We start from the raw sequence: 23,481 nt of genomic DNA, 5'->3' as shown, positions 1-23,481 counted from the left end.
TAAACTAGATTTAGGTTTATCGAGCAGGAATAAATTTAATTAAAAATATACCGGGAGTGAAAATTGATACTCCCAGTATATTTTCAATTAATGATTTACGTGCTTTCTCTATAATTATGAAGCGATGCCTTGTTCGATGAAAAGAAAGAAAATTTTAAAGATGTAATAAAAATTATGAAATCAGCAGGTGTATCCAAAAATTATTAGTTTTAGGAGACTTTACAAGATGAGATGGTTGAAATGGTAATCATTGTGTGTGGTAAGACATCATGCGGCAGATCATGTTTAATATCAACATGATAATGCACCATGTACTGCAAGATATATGACGCCATGATTTGTAAAAGTCACCTTGAAAGATTGTGTTTCAATCTTCTTGAATCCGCCTGATTTCCACATTCCATGTGGTGGTAATATTACAAAAAAAAAGTAGCATGTTGGTAAATTTTATGCATAAGCTTCGCAGATTTTATGGGTTCTTTTTCTTTATCGAAGTCTAAGAAACTTCGCACCTGCAAAACAAGTACGAGTATAAACACTCGATTAAGAGAGATAATGAAATGGACTCATAGCTCGAGCTGCTTCAGGATTAATTAAAACCAACTGAAATCAATTATTGATGGGTAATGATTTATTGTGCCTTTTTTAAATTGAAACTGTCGAAAATGAGATTTGCCTGCAATTAATATGTAATTGTGTACTCCGTGACTCTTCTGTATGGAATATACACCAATAGTTTTCCTGTTGAGAGTGATGCAGTGTACAGAATATATATTGATTAATCACTTTCTTTACATGATGTTAGATAGCTAGGAACCAAGAAATGACAGAGGACAGATAATGATCTAAATCAATGAGTTTCAATACGTGAATTTTAGTGCCATTGAAAAGCTAACGTGTTCCAGAGTCAACCGAATATTCCCAAATGAGGTATGCTGTCTTCTAGGGAAGTTTCTACTAGAAATTCGATGGAACATATTAGAAGAATGCAGTTATATTGATGGATTGATATTGTGAATAAATGACAGAGCTGGAGAGGTATCGGATCACAGAAGCTGGGGGAAAATTCAAAGAACAAAGAAGTGACCAGTTGCAAGTATGGAAATAATTTTAATATTTAAGTGTTACTAATAAATATTTTGGTTTTGATCTTGAGTTTTTAGCAGACGTTTTAGGATTTCCACTTTTTGATCCGGATTAGGATATCCTCCAATGGTTCCCATTACTTACTCTCATGTAGGGAAGAAAAGTTATTGTTCTGCGAGTAAGTGGACAGTTGTTTAGATATTGTGCAGGAGAACACATACTACCATTTCACTATATGTATCTGCTTTTATCCCGTGTGTTAAACTTGACGAAAGCAGTATTGCATTTTCCGAGAATTTTGATAAAACTATTGTATGTTCTAACTGATCATTTCAGTATTTTACGATCAGTCTTTCCATGTCTTTCCAAAAAAAAAGGGTTTTCCTCAAAACCGAGTGAGCTATGGGGTCTCTTACAGAACAATATTCGACATAAAAACACCAAATTAGTGGATCGCCATTCAAAATTCTACCCCTTAGCCAATCTCATAAATGAAAAACCGAAAATCACACTGGAAATGGATTATTCCATTTATAGGACCTTTCGGTAATAGGAAAACAATGCTGGCGATGACTTTTCGCAGCGTACCAAGCCATTTAGCACGTTGCTCAGATAGCTTTACCTCCAACAGGAGGAAATACATTAAAAAATCAACTGAAGCTATCATGTATACACCAACACATGCAAAAAATAAACGTCAACAAACGGATCCCCTGTTAACTTGAAATTATAGGTAATATTAGTCTCGAAAATTATCAGCAATGAAGCAGTTTAAACTGCTGAAAGAACTGAATGTGAAATTTTATATTTGAATGTTTCAAAGGAGTGGGATATAGATTTGACCATGTTTGTTAGTTTTGGTGATTCAATAAAGACTTCATCACGCGGATTGGTTAATTGTTGATTAGATGTGTTTTTATATCATTGAAAGCATGTATCTCTATGAGTCAAGTGCTTTATGTCGATAAAGTGGGTGTTTTATTTTGTGGGATTTCAAATTTTTCAGTTAGTAATAGGTTTAAGGAACAAATTCAATTTTAAAAATATACTAACAAGTGAAAGCCGATAAATGTATTTTTAATGAAAATGCGTTTTCACTGTAATAATAAAGTTTTTTTTAGATTACTCATTAATGCATTTCTCTCCTTATGAATTTTAAAACAGCTACTCACTAATAAAAGCATATATCATTAAACCTTGTTATATTTTATAATTCTTACTAGTCCTTTCTGTTCTTGATTTTCGTATATCTTCTTAAGTTAAGATTCTGAAATCCATGGAATGCTGAATGCCCTATGTAGGAACGTCATTTCCGACACACTATCGGAAATAATGTAGCAATAAATCACTTACAACCTTTGCTGTCTCCTCGCTTTTTGTCGTAGTAATAGCTAGTAAATGTAAGTGTACTTTTGCCTTACCAGCTGCCCATTTTCCATCTTACCTCCCGCCGCATTGATACCGGTCAACAAAAAAGTGGAACTTTTTAGCAGCTTTCGAAAATAGCGTAGAAGGAGCACAAGGTCATGAGAGACTCTACTTTATTGCATGGCATATTGCTCTCTTTTGCTAAAATTAATCGTGTGAAATAAAAAAAATCCTTCATTATTGTGTGAATAATTTAATGCAGCATCTGATAACATAAAATAGAAAATGTTGTTTACGTCCTTCGCGAAATAGAAGCGAGGCCTTCGAAATGTTCATGCAGAATGATTGATATCTATATACTTACTTTTCAATTTTACCTTATTCTCTAATAAATTTATTAGCATTCGAACCAGCGCTAACTATTCTAAATTACCTTCAGAGAAGTTGGTTTTCTGCTGATTTTAATTTCGGAATAGGTCACAATGCATATGAGAATAATTACCACAGAAACCTGTTCAGATCGTAGAATATAATTAATGTTCTTTGACTTGTAGAAGACGAATGTTGCTACTGTGTTCACTAGTTAAGAACAAACGATGACGACTTGTTTGCCAGGAAATATTTCCTCTTCTTCTTCTACTTCAAATGTAAACTATTTATACATTGCATACATAAAATTATTCAGATACAAAATTTTGCATCAGTCATAAACTATCTACCTTGATCTCAAAAAATTATGAACTAAATAAGTAAATTAATAATGACATAGTTTCAAATATTGCAAATTAAATCACGAAATCTTAGAATGTGATTTAATTTTCAAATTTAATTAAATTAAATTTTCGATTAAATTCGAACCCGGGAAGGAGTGTCCCGGGTTCGATTCCCGTCGAAGACGTGAGGAATTTGAGGATCTTCCTCAGCCATAGCCAAGTTAGCCGGTCTTGGGCGCGAGCAGTAGGGTTTTCCTGCCAGTTTATCTGGCGTTTTTCATCCCGCAAGCAGGCAGACCAGCCCGGTGAACACACACGGATCTACAGCCATAAATACTTAACCTCCCCATGAGGGGGCTCATACCCAATAGGTACTGGGGAGAAAAAAGGGAGAAACTCCATACGAATAAATAAATAAACTGCAATAAATTATTACACCTAATGTTACGCTGACACATGAAACTAGAAGACAGCAAATAAAACAAAGTGCTTGTATAAAACAGAAAACTGTAATCAGGTGGCAGGTCTAAAACGTTCGTGTTAAGTGAGCTAAATTACTAAATTACAGCTGTTCAAGATTTCAGAACCCAGAAAGACAAAAAAACGTTGTAAACCAAATCTGGCATTTGATGAACGAGATGATAGACTTTATTTCTAAATTCACTGCTTGGAAACCATAAAAGAGATTCATGGAACAGACCAATTCTTTCTAAACTTTTGTAATATTTTGAAACTTTAACCAATAGACTGATCCTCATCCTAGAACTAAATGATCGCTTTGTTTTCACAAATCGGGATTCTCCACGTGGATAGAACAGACCATGGAACAGATCAAATCTTTCTAATAGTTGGAAAAGAAAATGATTTAACCACTAGACTCATCCTCATCCTAGAACTAAATACAACGATCGCTTCGTTCAAAAAACCGGGATTCTCCACGTGGATAGTAAACAATAGACGTGTTGGTTTCCAACAAAAGGGATCCAGAAATTGTTTTCCGCTGGTAATAAAAAAAAATCGAAACAAAGGTCCAGAATCAGTGGCATCATACCAAAGATATGAAACTGCACTCTGCTCCTGGTCGGATTATACTAAAAGTAGTAAATAAAATATTTGAAGATGGATATATACACAACCCACTAAAGAACACACTAAACAAACCTATATAGAAAGAAAGGTAAAAGACATTCCAGAGCCACTACAGACCCATAGTCACACTATGGGCCCATCAACCAAATAATGGACTGGATCGTTCTTAATAAAATTTAAAAGAAAAATGTGGAGTTACTCCTAAAATGCAGTGCGGTCTCCAGAAGAATAAAGAAAAAACAATCCCCCTGGAAGATTTCACAGAGCTAATCATCTGCTTTAAAAACAAAATCTTTCTGCCTTAAAATCAAAATCTTGGCGATCATCTATATTGATCTGTCGAATGCAATTGATTCACTAAAACATGAAACACTTATAGCAAAGGCAAAACGTATTACAGCAGACATATAATTGCATTTTGTGAAAATTTGGAGAAAAAAGCATAGCCAATAATAATGGTAAGTATTTGCTCGATTTATGTTCAGGACATGGACTAGTCATTAGTAATAACATGTTCCAACATAAAAATGTTCCACATCTTGCGTCTTCTCTCCACATGCACAAGTTTACGTGGAAAGAAAACATGACAGAAAAGAAAAGCCTCATTGACCACATCATTGTTGATAGTAATATGTTCTTGCTGGTTCAAGATTGTACAGAGTATTTGAAATTGGAAGTGACCATTACTTACTGATAAGCAGGATAAAAATTTATATTACATTGAAAAGATCACTATGTAAGATATTTTTAAAAGAAGAATTAAAGTCGGGCAGCAGTTACAGGTAAATTGTAGAGTTGACTATGCAAACATTGTTGAAGAAAAATTGAAACAAATTGGATACAAGGACCAACCTTGGAGTCTCGGTGACACACTCTGAAGAAAACATGGGTTTAGTCAGCTAAAGAGGTACGTCGTGACGTTGTCTCCAAGAAAAATTAGAACCCCATGGTGGACACAAGGAGTTAAGGAAGCAGTTTTGGAAAAAAAGAAAGCATACCAAAATTTCCTGGCAAGTAAGTCGGTATTTAAAAGAATACAGTCGGTATAAAAAAGAATTAAAAGAAAAGTGTAACAGAGCTAAGCTATGTGTAAAAGTAGCAAACCAAAAGTCATTGAAAGACTTTGGGAAGAATATAGAAAGATGGCTAAATGTTCTGGATGCTATCGGAAATGCTTAGAAATTGTAAAAGGAATCAAAGGTGATAAATGTGACATAAACACTGGAGATAAGGATATCCTAGATGTCGAATTCCACATGATAGGAGTAGAGCTCTCACAGTACCCATCTATAAAAAATGGGAATAAAGATAAATCTGAGAATTACAGAGAAATTTCCTTGGAGAAGAATATCTGGATTCATACCAAGTAGAAATTGTCAAGATCAGATTTTCAATATATGACAGATAATTGAGAAATCATGGAAAAATGACAAGAATCTTAACTTAAGTTGTGTAGATCTGGAAATGTAAACTGCATATGATAAGATGCCCAGAGAAAATCTTTTGAAAATACTACAATTATATGGGATAAACAGAACATTATTGTGAGCAATACATAGTCTATATCTGAGTTGGGAGTCAGCAGTTAGTATTAAAGGAGATAGAAGAAGATGAATTGTTGTAAAATCAAAGCTAAGACAAGGATGCATATTATCTCCACTCTTATTCATTCATTTATATGGATCACATTATGAAACAGTGGCATTAGGCCTGATATTAGAATTGGAGATGTCAAATTTAGCTCTTTATACTCCTGAAGACATCTTGTGCAATTCTCCATGATTCTCTGACTAAACTAAACTGTAACAAATTTGGCATGAAAATCAGCAATAAAAATACCCATCAGCTGCATTCTGAGTGAAGAGCGTTACTGAAAACTGAGCAGCTATTACTGCTCAGTTTTCAGTAACGATGACAAGTTTAATCTGAAAATAGACAACAGAATAAGAAGTGTATGGTGAGTAGCCAGCTGAATACGTTTATGTGCAATAAGATAGAAATTTTTCAAAACACTAAACTAAACTATCAGTATACAAGACTGCGTTCGAACTAGTTTGAAGTTATGAATCTTAGAGTTCGGCTAGAAATAAAGCACGTGATCAAAGACTAGAGACCACAGATATGAGGATTCTGAGAAAAATTTGGCAGACGGCATCAATGGCGGAAACATATTAAACTTAACATATTATAAAGGAACTTGACATTTTTATCATTCAAGGATGTGCGAGCAGTGATAATCGAACGTGGTATAGCTACTTAAATAGAATAGGTTAGGAAAGGATAGTAAAACAGGTGTTTGATACCAAAATAGCAGGAAAGAGTCCCAGAGGAAAACCAAGGTGGTTGATTCAGTCCGAAGTGCCTTAAAAGCACGAATGTTAGATACAACAATATTGGAGTGCTGACAAGTAACAGACTAATTTGAAGGAAATTGTGGATAGGAGATTAATAATGATGTAAACTTATTCATGTAGTGTCGTCATACTCTCCTGAACACCACTTGACTGTACATATCAGAAAATTCAACATGATGATGATGATAAAAATTTCTAGCAAAGGTAAGACATATATTAAAATAGATGTCCGTATGGTTTAAAAATTACCCACAAAACAGAAAACAAATAACACGCATTGGATCATTCCGCAGTGTAAAATTACCAGAAACTTGTAAAATTCCACAGGGAACTGCATCTCTTCTCTTAACACATTTATATGCATTTAACTATCAGTGATCACTTTAAGGCAAGATCCTCCAACACGTAATGGTTATAACTATGATATCCATTGACACTAACGTAAAATTGCCCAAGCAAACATGGCCTTACCTTTGCTTTATATCATGATAGAAATCTGATCGCAATGCACACCATCCTTGTAAACTTCAATTCGAAAAAATCAATTATGCTCAGAGACCCACTATACCAAACAATAAGCGTCACTACATACAATGAAAGATCCATCCTCCTAACTTACATACGAGGCACATATATCTGTGAAAGAACTACTGCAACAAGTTGAAACAGCATACGATACCCTGTAGTGTCTCTTGAGGCAGTTATGGATGAGAATAGCACATAAAACAGCCACAAAGAAAACGCCGGATAACACAACTAAACTGAAAGAAACTGAGCCCTACAAAGTTAAACACACTTATATACAATGTATTATACAAAAACACATTAATCTCACTATAACAATGTATACATTCTTCTGAAAAAATAGCTGAATTCGAATCCAACCTTGTTCCTTTAAAAATTAGGTAGCAAGAAAATCTTACCAAATTTGTAGAAAAAAGAGCCAACCGTGCACATCATAGAACAAGTGAACTTTTTAAAAACTGTAAACCAACAAATAGAATAAAGAAAAAATCAACAATGCATGAAATCATGGAAAATAAAATTCCCTTGGATTGTCCAAATAAAATAGCCGGCTACCCAGCATTTCCTCCAAATCAAGACACAAAAAATATAGTTATCAACTCTGAAATAGGGAAACATGAGAAAAAAAAGCCTTAAAAAACCCTGAAATCTTGAGATCATTAGCCCTTTCAAAAATAATGGAATATGAACCTGACTCAATAAAGATCTACACAAATGACTCCAAAAATCCAAATGGCAATTCTGGGAGTTGCGTACTCATTTTTGGCTCTCATAATATAGAACTAAAAACAACTAACAGTATTGGATGCAACCCATACCATGCATAATTAATAGTCATTATCACAGCACTGCAATATTTGGACAAACAAAACCCGAAGGAGTTTGTATTTTTCACAGATTCCTTAGCAGCCCTTCAAGCTATTAAGGACTGTTACATTAGCCATCAAGAAATACTTAGAGACATAGCAAAAAAAAAACATAAACAAACTACATAAGGATATCGAAATAATCTTCCAATGGATCCCATCTCATGTGGGATTAAAGGGAAACGAAACTGCAGATAAAGTAGAAGAAATGGCCGCAACATCAAGTGATACCACAGATTCGATCTTTTTAAAACCACCCAAAAAGAAAACATAAAAAGATCAATTCTTCAGGACATGACTCACCACTGGAACTTAGCAGAAAATCCAGGAGCTACTATCAACTCCAACTTTATTCGCAGTGCCAGTACCATGATCTCTCGCCTCAAGACCAGCCACACAAAACCAATCAAGTTTAGCAATGGCATAAAAGTCTTCCCCACCTGCAAAATCTGTAACATTGAGGAAGCATCACCAATTCATTTGCTAAACTGTATGAATATTTCCAAATGTGAACTCTATAACAACCCAGAAAAGGTGCTGTATGAAATACATGAACTTGACCTTTATGATCTGGTGTAATAATACCATGGGATAATTTTTAAAAAAATGTAAAAACATACATTCTATACAAGCGATAAATAAAGTAGAACTACTTATCGTATAAAAATATTCCAGACAGCTATGTCACATAAGCACAACATCCATTACGCTAAAAGACACGTGGAATTTTTATATACCAGAAATGTTAAAAAAAACATTTGAAAAACCTAAAGCCTTGCGTACTATAATATTCTGCAAAGAGTCTTAACGTTATATTATGAAAGTGAAATATTTACTGTACAATTAAACATCGACAGTTTTGAATTATCGAAATCGCTGTATCGATGATTAGGCCATCCTGGTTGGCCGAGTGGTTAGCGTATCAACTCTCCAGCCAAAAGGCTGCCGGTTAGAATCCCACCGTGGGCATGGATGTTTGTGATTTTCTGGGAAAATACTAGTGATTGCAGTGGGCGGTAGACGGCTTTGGTGTAGATAATGATCGTAGTTGCGGTTCGTTGTACTTGGTGGAGTGGCGGAGCCTGAGAGTTGGAGAGTAGGTGCCATCCCTCGATGAGTCCTTGGACTCCCTGGAGGCGTTACGTAATAATAATAATTTTAATAATAACAATATTAACAACAAAGAACTGGAAAAAATTACCAAATATCGAGATCTGGCAATCGAAGTTGGCCCGCTGTGGCTTAAACACACCAAATTCATCCCAACAGTTATCGGTGCACTGGTGCAATTTGAAAGAAGCTATTCAAAATTAAGCATCAATATAGTGGCCACCATATGATCTACAAAAACAGCATTACTTGGAACAGTCCATATTTTGCGATATTACCTAACAGACTATTCTTCGGTAGAATCTGAATTGTTCTGTATCTCCAGTCAATTTGTCGTTTAAATGATATCTTGTTTTGACTATGTATCAGTTATGTCAATAATGTAATAACAATAATAATAATAATAATAATAATAATAATAATAATAATAACAATAATAATAATAACAATGATAATAATAATACGTTATTTGATCAAAAATATTTGGACTCCTGCTCAGCCCATCTCTCACAATAATATGAAAGTCATTAATTTTGCGTTTCTCCACCCTTTGCTGCTAACAGCCAGCAATTTACTGAAAACTATTTATACTAGATTTTGTACATTACTGCGGAAATTCCCTTCCATCCAAAAGAGCATTATGGGATCGGTAATGATTGTTGGACGATTCTTCCAAACAATCCGCGTTCCAGATCATCCAACAAGTGCTCGATTCGATTGAGATCACGTCTCTATGTGTAGGCCAACATCCATCACATAAAACCGTTTCTGCGCAGACCTGATTGGTGAATGAGACTGGAACATGGTCACTTTGATACAGAGATCAGAGCCTTTGTCGAACTTTTGTCATGAAGTTGGAAGAAACAAATTGTCTAGAATATAATTACATGCCACAGTGTTACGATGCCCCATCATTAGAACTAAGGTATCCAAACCACACCAGTAAGCTGCCTCCTCCAACTCAGGAGGAGGCAGCTTACTATACACCACCATCACCACAAGAGAACTCATGTTTTTCAGCTCCCAATAAACAGTTATGATTATGGCATTCTTTGCAAAGGCATTTCGAAACTCGTACTGAGAGATTTCAGAGAACAGGTGAGTTTTTCGCGTAACACGCTTGAGCATGCTATCTTGCTCTGTTATTTTATGTAGCTTATCATTTCGCGAGTGCGCTGTTTTCTGCTACGCGTTTCTACCTCCCAATAACATTTACAGTTGATCATGGAAGCTGCAGGTCAGAAATTTCGTTAAGTGACTTGTTGGTAACTTGTGTCCTACGATAGTGTCTCATCGAATATCACTAAGCTTTCCAATGAACACGTCCATTTTACTGTTAATGTTTGCCTATGAAGATTACAAGAATGTGGACTTCCTTTATCCATAATAAGCTATGGTTGCCCTGTACATATAGCAGTAACGACTTCTATGAAAGAAGCATCCAAATATATTTAATCAGATGCATGCAATAAATGATAATCTCTTCCTCAGATAAGCTTAAAACAAGCTTTTAAGATCAATGAAATTGCATTATACTTCATCCGAAAGTAATACCGCTGAAATAAAAAAGATCATGTTTTCTATAGCATTGAAAATACAACATTGTAAATATAGTCGTAAAAATGTAAAATTTTATTATTATTATTATTATTATATAAAATATTTATGCGTTTCCATCTACTGCATCTCTAGTGTGAACAGATATCGTAATATGGAAAATGTATAAATATCGGCATATATGATGAAAATATATGATGAGATATATGATGAGCTCCTTTGGAGAAAGATTAGATTCATCCTATGCAAATACAAACAACGTATTCTGGCAGACCATCCGCCGCCTTCGAGGGAGGAAATCGTGCACAGCAACGGCAATTAAGGCCTCTGATGGTGCACTTTTAACAACCGAGAATGATATCCTCCACAGATGGAGGGAATACTTTGAGAGCCTTCTTAACCCGGGTGGTCCAGCAGTTGTGGACATCCAAGAGGTGCAGATCGGGGAAATGACTAGTTTCACAGCAGAAGAGGTCCATTTAGCAATAAAATCGCTAAAATCGGGCAAGGCTGCTGGCGATGATGAAATTTGGCCCGAAATGCTAAAAGCCTTAAATCGAGACGGTGTTCTTTGGCTGACTCGAGTGTGTCAGGCTGCTTGGATATCTGGGCGAGCACCAAAGCAATGGCAGACAGGCATAATAATACCAGTCTTTAAGAAGGGAGACCAGAAGGATTGCAGTAACTATCGTGGCATCTCTCTGCTCAGCCTGCCTGGGAAAGTGTATGCTAAGTGCTTGGAAAGACGGTGCAGGAGAATAGTTGAGTCAAAGTTCCAGGAAGAACAATGTGGCTTTCGTCCTGGTAGAAGCACAACTAACCAAATCTTCACTTTAAGGCAAGTCTTTGAGAAATCTTGAGAATATGCCAAGAATGTCTACGCATGTTTTGTGGACATGGAGAAGGCATATGACCGGGTTCCTCGGGATAAGCTTTGGCATGTAGTACAGGAGTATGGAGTGGATGGTCAACTATTAGCTGCCATCAAGTCCCTGTATGAATGCCCAGAGTTTTGTGTCAGGGTAAACAGCACAAAGTCTGAACCTTTCACAGTCTCCGTTGGCCTCCGCCAAGGATGTGATCTGTCACCCCTCCTTTTCATAATATTTATGGACTGGATTGATAGGCACAGCCGAGGCAGTGAGTGTGTCAGAATTGGAAAATGTAGCATTGGACGTTTTCTTTTTTGCAGATGACCTAGTTCTGCTTAGCTGTTCCACAGATGACCTCCAGCGGACCCTGGATAGGTTTGTAGCTGTTTGTGCAGACGCCGGAATGAAGATCAGTGTGGCCAAAACTGAAACATTTGTGGTCTCAAGACAACCATCCCAGTGCACTCTAAATGTGCGTGGAGTCCCAATGAGACAGGTGGAGAAGTTTAAATACCTTGGGTCCATATTCACGAATGATGGAAAATGGGACGTAGAGCTAGATACTCGAATTGGCTTAGCAAGCTCAATATTGCGGGAGCTTGGCCGTTCAGTAGTATTGAAGTGGGAGTTAAGCCAGAAGGGAAAGCTGGCTGTCTTCAATACAGTCTATGTCCCCATCCTCACCTATGGTCATGAGGGTTGGGTAATGACCGAAAGAATGCGGACACGAATCCAAGCGGCCGAAATGAGGTTCCTTCGAGGGGTTGTGGCGATAACAAGACTCGACAGTGTCAGAAGCTCTGCAATTCGGGAACCCTCAATACTCAACCGCTGCTTCTCCGTATTGAGAGATCACAGTTACGCTGGTACGGTCACCTGGTCAGAATGCCACAAGAGCGGCTCCCTCAGCAGGCCCTCTTTGCCAAGACAAAGGGTGGGAGGCCACGTGGAAGGCAAAGGACTCGCTGGATAGATTATATCCAAAACCTTGGGTGGACACGTTTGGGAATCCCACCAGAACACCTGAACTTGGTGGCAGAGGATCGTGACCATTGGAAGTTCCTCTTGCAGCTTTTGCCCCCACAACCCAATTAGGAAGAGTGGGCCTTGAAGATGTATGTATGTATGTATGATGACGATAGCAAACGTTGTCATTTGTCAAAACACACACACACACACACACACACACACACACACACACACACACACACACACACACACATGCAAATATTCAGGGAGTGTCTGTATAAATCTGATTATAAAAGGTGGGATGTGCTGCATGTTTTGTACTCGACGTCAAAATGCCACATTCAGCTGAACTTACAGACTTCCAATGTGGGATGGTAGTCACATCAGTGCTCATTTCGTCCTTGTTTTTGCTCAGTGTACCGGAATCCCCAGTTCCTCATGTAATTCGTAGATGGAAAGTTGATGATGCTACCACAGCAGGAAAATGACCTAGGAGCCCACCGATAGTAACTGACATAGATCCACGAGCTCTGTCTCATAATGTTCGAGCATCGGCATGTCTTCAGCGACGGACCTCGAAGTCAACTTGGAACATGCTGCAGAGACATCTGTCAGCACTAGAAGGTTCACAGAGTTGCATGCCTTAGGTTACCACGGCATTGCTGCTGTGAACAAGCCATACATCACTCCCCTCAACAGCAATCGACGTTTGGACTGATGTTTTTCACACCCTCTCTGCATCGTAGATGATTAGAAGAGAGTTTTGCAGAACGACGAATCATGATTTCAAAAATGTTTCGCTTTGATGATCGTGTTGGGATCAGAAGATTAACAGGGGAACGGTTAATCTTCATGGTTAATAATGGCACTGGGGATGTTTAAATTTCACTATCGATTAGTGGACATGCCCGAAACAATGACGGCTGATGGCTAAGTAGACACTCTGGACAATTTCTTGCTTTCAATGCTTTGGAAGTACTTCTGCAGGAACCATTGAATGTGTCAGCACGACAGTGTTTTATGCCATACTGCTTTGTGTATCCGAGAGTGGTTTCCACAAAATAACGTTGGAGTGTTGGACTGTCGGCTCAGAGTTCAGACCATATCGAACATATTTGGGAAGAAATATAACTCTAGATTCTCTACAGACTATAGCGGCCGTCATTCACATCAGCAATGAGAGGGGGTGGATATCTTTTTACGATGAATGGAAGAATAAATAGGTTGGAAATGGATGTGAAGCAAGAGAACCACAAGAAGAAGATGATGTGGAAAGAATATCGTGAGAATAAGAGCCAGAGAAGTTATGAAATATATAATCTAAGGCCAGAAACGTAACGAGTATTGTGCGTCAAGCTAAATCGGAGTAGGAAACGAAATTGGCCATGTAAGCTAAAGACAATCTGAAAGAATTTTATCTTTATGCCACAAGCAAAAGAAAGAATGAATGTGAAAGTATAACTTTATTGGGTGCAGATGGTGCTCTGGTGTCGGAAACTAATGAGATTGTTCAGTAAATGAATGCTGACTTCCGCTAAGATATATCAACCAGGTGTATGTAACATGGTGCACAGTGTTACTTACATGATGAAGAGTTAGAGTTCATTAAAATGAGGTAGAAGAACTGTTGCATAACCTGAATAAGAATTTGACAATGGGGACAGATGGAATAACTAGCCCGTTTGCTAAAATAATGTTTAGCTGATGTGTCGAACTACCGACGTCTCGTTATATCTGGTGTGGTAGTGAAGATTTTAGAGAATTTTGTAAGAATCCGCATCCAAAAATGAGTACACAAACAAGCTATACCCTACAAGGAGCAACAATGGTTTTACTAAAGGAAGATCAAGTTTTAACAAATTGCTCATATTTTATAACAATGTTACAGCCTAGTTGGATAAGGGGAATGGATACACTATGATAATGTTGGTTGTTTCTAAGGCATTTGATAGGATATCACACGAAAGGCTGTTGCGTAAAATGGAGAATATCGGATTAGAATATAAGCTCTTGTCTTGGATCAGGGGAGTTGACAGACAGATATTAAAAAGTGGTATAAAGTGGGTGTGAATCTGCCAGATTTAAGGCGACCAGTTGTGTACCTCAGGATTCAGTCCTTGGGCCATTATTGTTCAATCTATACATTAATGATATCAGACCGGGTTTGATGTTAGACCCGGTTCGATTAATCAAAGATAAGCAAGACAATCAAGGATGATACTAATATTCAGCACTTACAAAATGATTTGAATAGGCTGAAAATTTGGCAAACAAAAATGGATTTTCAGTTTAATGCTAGTAAGTGTAAAGTCCCGTCTATGAAATGAGGAACGTTTATCTGGTCTCTGTCGAAAGGTGAGTTAGCCGGTCTCATACGGCTAACTCACGTTTAGTCAAAAGTAGGTAGAGGGTTTTTCACCCGGAAACTCGGGTTTTTCGTCCCTCAGAACAGGCAAACCTCCCCCGTTAAAACACACGGATTGCAGTCATGAATACTTACGACAATATGTGGAAGAGATAGGGTTCTCACCACATGTCGTTACGGCTGTAGTTAACCATGACTCACATCATGGTAGTCAATCTCCTAGATAGAAGACGGCAAATGAATGAAATGAATGAAGTGTAAAGTTTTGTACGTTGGCGTTATGAGAATTCCAGCAGTATATTAGAGGGGGCTATGCTACAAGAAACGGAGGCAAGGGATCTTGGCATATTGGTGGATAGGAATTTGAAGTTCAAAGCTCACATAACGAACGTTGCAAATACAACTCAGAGGATAATTACGATGTTGAAACGAACCTTAAAACCTAAGGAAGTCACTTTGCCTCTTTATCAGTCTTTTATAAGACCACACCTGCGTTATTGTGCGCAGATTTGGTCTCTTGGACTCCAAGAGGATGATCATATCCTGATTATGGGATTTAGATTATGATGACAGATTACGAGTATGTAGATTGCAGACTCTGGTTAACAGGAGAAAGAGGGATGAGATGATAGTGGTCTATAAACTTTTGATTGGGCGTTAAAGGATATCGTGTGATGAAATTATTCTTTATATGGAAGATGGAGAAAGAACATGGGGGCATCCGTGTAATTTACGATTGTTCAAAAACGGGGTAAGAGCTAGGTTTTTCAGAGCAGTGAGTGAGTGGAATAGTTGCCTTTAGGGATAGTGTGTGCACCTAGTGTGAATGAATTAAAAGGAATAAGTCTCTCTATCAGTATTGATAAGGTAATTGCCATGAGGCTCGTATGGAGAGGTACGGCGCCAATACGTTGCTACTGGTTGGAATGTTAAGGGCATTCTCTATCCGGTGGATCTGCTACCAGACAAAAAAGCAAACGTTTCTTGGATGAAAATGCCAACTTTTGCATTCTTCCACGAGAGACCTAATAACTGATAAAAGTCCTTGTAAAGATTCTTCCAGTTCTAGATGAGATTCAACTCGGGATCATTCCAAACATTGGGAAACGCAGATGACAAGTGAGCTACGGATGCTCTGCATGCAGCAAGCAATACGTAAATATTTCAACGAAATAATTAATGGCTACCTAATGTGAATGTATTAGTTGTTGATTATAAATCAACAACTAAAGTTCCAGTGTCTCTAAGGATAGTACATCCAGTACATTAAAACAAATTAAAGTATACTGAAACATGACATAGGCGACGTTTTCCAGAAATATTTAGAACGGAAACTAATGTCGATATTTCTCTCTATAAATATTGAAATAAGGAATTCAAATGAACTTCTAATAACGTCATTAACTTTATAGTCGTTAATGTTATTCTGCTATGATATGAGGCTGTAATAAAAGTAGCAATAAAATACAGATAAAATGGAAAAATAAATAATATTCCACTGTAAAATATAATCTCTTACAATAAATATTATAAGTAGTAATTGAAGCAGTGCAAAAATCAATCAAATGGATTTAAGATGTTATGATACTTTTAAATATAGTAAAAAACAAAATATTGTATTGTAAATGATATGCGTGGAAAATTTATTCAGAAATCAACTCATCCAGACCTTAACAATGTCAAAAAATACAGCATAGATTTAAATGAAGAGAAAAAAACGATAATTGATAGACTTCATATTACTTCGTTACAGTTAGTACAAAATGTGTTAATAATATAAATACTCCATTAAGAATTAAAAATAAACAAATTCTTAACGCAAGAAAAATGAAACAGGATTGAAACTATATTAAATTAACCCTCCATTGAATTTCATGTCTTAGACCGAGGACTGCATAAATAAAATTTAGAACAACTTAAACGAGGTTACTCTTAGGTATTTTCAACGCGATTTTAGGACAAGTACGCGGTACTTGTCCTTCTGCTAGCTGCTCAACCAAATTGCTTGTCTCTAAAAAAATCCATATTACTTCAGTTTCTGTTCTAGCTGACCATGACTCGCTTATTTAGTATTCAAGTAAAGGCTTGCTTTGTTTATATTTTAATACAAATTCAACAAAAATGCAAAAGCAATTATTAAGAAAACCTGTTCTAATAGACTTAGATATAACCGCAACTAAATAAGCAGAAATATTTATTTTCATGACTACAATATCTAGGAGTAACACAAAAATAAATCTTGATTTGTGAAAGAACTTTCAGCCTGGTATGTTTAAATATTTTTTAATCTAAGTGTAGCACTTTTAATGCATTTTTGTAGAGCATATCTGTATTACAAGTAATGTCTGTATAAACTTTCAATGGAAGGAATAATTATCCATCTAGCATAAATTAAATCAGTGCCGCATATTCTTTTAATCTTCAGTCCATGAACGACAAGCGGTGAGTATATCTCAGTGTAGTAGTAGTCAGTGAAGATGAGCAAGTGATTGGGATTCAGGTCATTATCGTGAATTCCTGAATGCTGAGAGTTTGTTTCGTGTAGTCTACTTTTCCCTGTTCACCCTCATCACTTGACGAAACCAGCGGAAGCAATGCTTAACAGGTCGATGCTCTAGTCGGCATGACATTCCATCACGATGTACAATCGTTTTTGTTTTGGGGTTAACCCATTACAGTACACAGTCCGATCGGCGAAGTTATACGCAGTCAGCAAATCCATATTTAGTTAGTATTCCAATACTGATCGAACGTTCTACACCCGTTTGAGGATACATACATGGAATATGATAATGATATAAGTGTAGCTGATGCTGTTTCAAGAAGAAATCACAGCATTTTCAGTTGGAAAGACTAAGGTTCCAACGCTGTTTAGGACTACACATGGATAGCTTTAAGCGATTTCAAGTGAAGTTAGAACTAGCCGTTCTGAGTTTGCTCAACTCAGCTACAGCTGGAGTTGTCAAATCGAAGAGCAGGATTTGATTTCGATTGTGTGGAATTATAATCGAAGCAAGTAAGCTATGAGACCAGTGTATCATGGGTTTTAATTGTATGTGCACTCCGGCTAGTCTTGCATGATGAAAAACCTGAGTTTCAGAGAATAAATGCATGCATATTGTTCTGGAATGAGACTAGAGCTGCCCAATTAGTCTTCACTGAAGAGGTTCTTATAAACGTTAATTGAATCCTAGGGATCTGAACCTCTGCTTTTTAATATAACAGTAAATGTCACATTTTCCTCGCCACTGGATTACCGAAGTGCATCCATCAACCAGGATGAAGAGCAAACAGACCAGAAGAAGAACGTGTTAAATTAAAGCAATTCTAAAGAATTACTGGACTTGAACTGTGTTGCGAATCATAAACGAAAAGTGTCACATTTGTTATTTTCTAACACTCCAGAGAGAAAGTTTTCTGTGAGATCGCCTGTAGCTATGGATAACCACACGTCAATTTTTTCCTTTGTTTTTAATTGATATAAAAATTATTACAGGATTCTAATGTAGTAAAACATGTAAAGCATTCGTTGTTTTACATTTTTTTACATTTTTACATGCTAATTACTTTTATTCATTTATTTAGGCAATCATTGATGTGTCTTCTAGCCATAAATATGGATTCCATATTTGGAGCACCAGGTAAGAGATTTTATAAAATAAAACACAGTAAACAGAAATCACACATATATTTTTTGTTTGTCTCAATACTTGTACGTGTAGATAGTCAAAAAAATGGTAAACCAATTGTTTAAAATAAAAGTCTTAATCAACAAAAGTTTCAATCCTCCCTTGGAAAAAATTCTGTTCGCCCGGAAGCATTTTATGAAAAATTGCAAACAATTGTTTTATTTATTTATTGAAATTTTCTTACCTCTCATATCTAGTCATCATAATATGGCAGTAAATGGTCATTGAAATTCGCTGTTTCAAACAGTCAGAATTCTGTGTTATTTATAGATAGATCGATGATTGTTCTTAACAGCTTCCTGTTCTATACGGTTAGGAGTACAGAAGAAGCAAGTAAGCCTATGAATCAGTATACTATGTCTGTTAACTGAGTGGTCTCCTAACTGATTTGTCTGTTTTGTAAAATATAAGGGAAATCTATATAAAGGAAAGATATGCGGTTACAGGGCAATGACCCTTCTCTCAGGAATTTGCATAATATACGATTCTGAGTCCGCTGTAATTAGCATTTATACTTTATTGTTATTTATTACTACTGATTTATTATAAAAATAATCTACATTAAAAATATTTAGGTCACACAATGTCGTTTACAGACGTCAATGTTGATTTTTGGTACATGTTTATAGTAGTACAGTACAATCTGAGCTCATATTTCTTACTTTTCAATATTAATTTTCCTAGTAAGAATTAGCAATGAAAATATCGCCATTCTTTGGTATATATCAGGAGTGGCCAACTTCATTCTATACGAGGGCCAATATATGATGAGTGGTAGCGTCACGGACCGCACACTTTTAGACAGAACTTAAATAAAAATAAACTCTGCATTTTTTCAAGGCAATAGTTATATATATCGAATTACTATATTTGTTAAATCATTTTACTACTGAGAGAACAATATAAAATACTTGAAACTGAGTCTCTGAAACTGGTCACTGTGACCAGAGAAGAGCAAGTGACTTTCAATGATGCGTTAATGTGGAGCGCATAGAAATCTACCACTCCCACTACTACAACTCGCACAGAGAAGCAGTAGATTTTATAAATTGAGTAATCTTTTTAAAGAAATTTTGATTCCGTGTTGAGAATTTAGATTGTTTCCGTCATCAAAAATAGTGAATATAACTAGCATATCAATCAGAAAATCTGCTGTCGAAACTAATGGCTTAATTGATAATACATATAATTTAATATAGTTTTTATCCTGCCGGGGGTCGCATAAAATCACGGTGCGGGCCGTGGGCCTGCTGTTGGCCACATATGGTATATATCGTACACAACGCACATACACAAAACCTTTCAAAGCGTTTAGTGGATTAATTTGTTTTTCTAAAGAATACGGGTTGCCAAACATGAACAAAGTTGCAGGATTTTTCCGAAGCAGAATACTCCTGTACAATTATCGGAATATCTGTTTATCTTATTAACATTACACTACATCCGTGTGCTTCCTGTATAAAACAATGGATGTTCTCTTCTCAAATAGCTTTCCAGTTATTGGAGAAGCTAATTTAATCATTTTGAACGAATATTGGTAGCGTTCCTTCTATAATCATTTGAAACATAATTTCATCATACATTAATGAAAAAGCGGGGCTTAATGAGAAATAAGAAAAAAAAAGAAATGATAAAATACTCAATGAAATTTTCAATTGTTAGAAATTCAAAATGTGGTATTCGATTCTCAATTCGATTGCTAGTGAATTAGGAAAATAATTTCACAGTTTAATTTTGTTTGTGATTGATACTTGATTTCCTGTTATTGACATACAAGAACCCTTTTTAGTACAAATGATCTCTGTTTTCAGATGAAGTGATGGAATCTTGGCCACTTGTTTCAAACACAAAGATGGTAATTTTCCTCGCCACATTTTATGTAATTTTCGCTACGAAACTTGGTGCAGTGATGATGAAAAATAGGAAGCCATTCAACTTGCAAAGAGTAATGATTCTGTACAACTCTCTAATTGCCATCTTTAGCACCGCTGTTTGGTGCGAAGTAAGTATTTAAATCTTCTTCATTTCCTTTTATATACCGATGGTATTCATTTTAGCTTATTTTTAAGTTCATTCTATTTTGTAACCACCTACAATCTACGTTCGCTTCACAAAACTTTCTTCAGAGCAAATATTCAGACAAAATATTTTAATTATATTTTTCCTATATCCACGGGAAAATAATCATACTATCTAGTACGTAGTCGCAGCAATGAGATTTAATGCTGTACATGATTATTTGTGTGTGTGTGTGTGTGTGTGTGTGTGTGTGTGTGAGCGCGTACGCGCTCGCCATGATGAAATATTTGATTATTTTTCTATACTATATGTGTCATATATGAGAAACTATGTTAGTATATTTTTCAATTATTAATGGTAATTGAAGAAATATTTTTTACAAAGACACGTTTAATTAACGATTCGTTCTTATTTTATTTTATTTTATTCATCTTCAGAAAAGTGTCAGTAGATATATTTAGCCAAACTATGAAAATGATTTTCAAAGAATTTCCACAGCGCCGTCACAGACGAAGAGAAATTTATAACTCCGTAAAAATAACTTTGTTTCCCTTCTTTAGACCTGTTATTTAATAATTAGAGAAATATGAAAATAAATTTTAAAATTATTTAGAAATATACCTTCAAAGGATACATACTAAATTATATACAAAAAAGTACAATATTTTATATAAATTGATATATATTTCAAAAACCTTTATTTTTATCTTCTCTTTTTTAAATATATTTTTCGCCTGATGCAAGAATGCTTTTCATCATCCCTGTTATCTGCGGAGAACATTGTAAGGATAAGGTGTTACTGCGCTATTAAAGCTTTGAATCATGGCAGGAGGGTAACAGCAATAATTAGAACTTCAGTGGCTACAGCATTGCCATCCATTACCATCCCAGGGTTTTAAATCCTCGCCTACCTCACAAACCTAATTCTAATGTTAATAAAAGGCGAAAATTATATTTAACAAAGAGAAGATAAAAATAAAGGTGTTTGAAATATATATCAATTTATATAAACTATTTTGGAGAATATTCTAAACTTTTTTTGTATATAATTTAGTATGTATCCTTTGAAGGTATATTTCTAAATAATTTAAAAATGTATTTTCATATTTCTCTAATTATTAAATAACAGGTCTAAGGAATGGAAACAAAGTTATTTTTACGGAGTTATAAATTTCTCTTCGTCTGTGACGGCGCTGTGGAAATTCTTTGAAAATCATTTTCATTAGTTTGGCTAAATATATCTACTGACACTTACTCACTGATGAGACGCCAAACAGGGTTGAAACCGGTGGGGGGGGCTGGCCCTTCTTGGGGATAGCTTGGTTTTTTTTTTCCTGTCTCTGAGTGGGGCCACCGCTGATACTATGGCTCTGCTTGGTGGTGCGGTGAGCCTGCCACTAGGTAGAGCCAATGCTGAGAAGTTCTTATCGGTGACGGGTTAGCCTGTCACTGAGTGGAACAACGCTGAGATGGGCGATCTTTCGGGATCGCCTAATTTTTAGAACCCGCTTCACCTATACAAAAGTTTTTTTAAACTCTGCTGTTCGTTAATTGAAAAACAGTTTCAAGAATCAGTATGTTATGAGATACGTGGTAGGTATATTCTTGCACCATGTGTAGTAGTGAGTGACGCTTCGTCCACCTTTCCTACAAGTTGCCTTAATGTTAATACATGCTCAGTATTAGAGTGCTTTACGTACTTTTAGTTCCTCTTCTAGCTTATTTTCATGCAGAAATATTCTGCATGAAATTTTTTATTTTATATTTCGTTTTGTTTTATTATATATTATAATATATAATAAGTCCCTTTTATTATATTATTTTATATTTTGTTTTATTTTTATTTTTCGTACGTTAATGCATAAACATGACAACAATACACACTTTAAAAGCTCTAAATGAGATAGTACGGATACAGAAGTGAAAAAAGAAAATAATCAAACTAATTACATCTGAAGATCCTTGGGAAACGTTGCTTGTTCCATAAAGTTAAACCGCCAGAACAACGGCCGTTATATGTTTGTTATTTTGTTCTTTTAATTCTGCTTGCCGACTAGAAGACCTTTACTGGGTCTTTCTTAAGTCAATTTCCGAATTAGTTGATTACTGGCGGAAGAATGTATACTTTTATAACCTAGAACTATGGGTTTTTTTCATCCGACAACTCAAGAAAATCGACCAAAGAAATCACGTTTGAAATCGTGTTTTCGATAACAATAAGAAGTTAGATTAATGAGATGTGATGGATTAATTTGCTATACTCTTGCACTGAGATCTTACAAATCATTCATAGCCTTTGTCATCGTCATCTGTTTCGTTTTTCGCGAGTATGGTCTGAAAAGGTCTCGGCCTAAAAATGAAAAAACGAATTTATAATTGCAAACTTATTTTTATTTTTCAACATAATCTCCCTTAAGACTAATATATTTATTCCAGCGATGCTTCAGCGCCATTATCCCGTCCAAGTGGTTCAAAGTAATATCTGAAAATTACCCCCTCTACAGCCTTTTCTCACGAATTTTTTCCTATAATCTGGTTAACAGATCGGAATAATTCTCCGGTTATTGTTTTACCCTTTTCAAGATAATTAATAAACAAAATGCTTTTAGCATTACAATACACTGATTCTATTACCTTTCCTGCTGATGGAACCGACTTTGTCTTCTTTGGCGCTGAAAAACCTGCTTCTGTCCACTGTTTTGACTGCTGCTTGTATTCTGGTGTGTACAAAGTCGCATTTTACAGTAATAAACTACGCATAAAATGAGTTTTATTCTTGTTAAAATGCTCCAAACACTTCTCAGAGATTTTCATGCGAGTGCATTTTTCATCTGCTGTGAGCAAGCGCGGCACCCATCTTGCGCAAAGCTTTTTCATTTGCAATTCTTTATGCAAAATA

The 23,481-nt window shown here is 35.9% G+C and overlaps 1 protein-coding gene across 1 annotated transcript in view; it reads left to right on the top strand.

The window, feature by feature from the left end:
- The first annotated feature begins 9,959 nt into the window (after positions 1-9,959).
- The window catches only part of LOC150093062 (very long chain fatty acid elongase 7-like), a 30,738-nt gene continuing 17,216 nt past the window's right edge, over positions 9,960-23,481 (top strand). The window contains exons 1-2 of the mRNA XM_090414137.1: positions 9,960-10,036; positions 18,460-18,515. Of these exons, the coding sequence (XP_090270263.1) occupies positions 9,960-10,036; positions 18,460-18,515 (133 nt within the window). The remainder of the gene's footprint in view (positions 10,037-18,459; positions 18,516-23,481) is intronic.

The sequence above is a fragment of the Typopeltis vanoorti genome, chromosome 24, assembly GCF_054136105.1.
Source record: "Typopeltis vanoorti isolate ZY-2024b chromosome 24, IOZ_Tvanoo_1.0, whole genome shotgun sequence".
Taxonomy (NCBI): domain Eukaryota; kingdom Metazoa; phylum Arthropoda; class Arachnida; order Uropygi; family Thelyphonidae; genus Typopeltis; species Typopeltis vanoorti.
The sequence above is the reverse complement of the archived record's forward strand: the minus strand, read 5'-3'. Positions and strand labels throughout refer to the sequence as shown.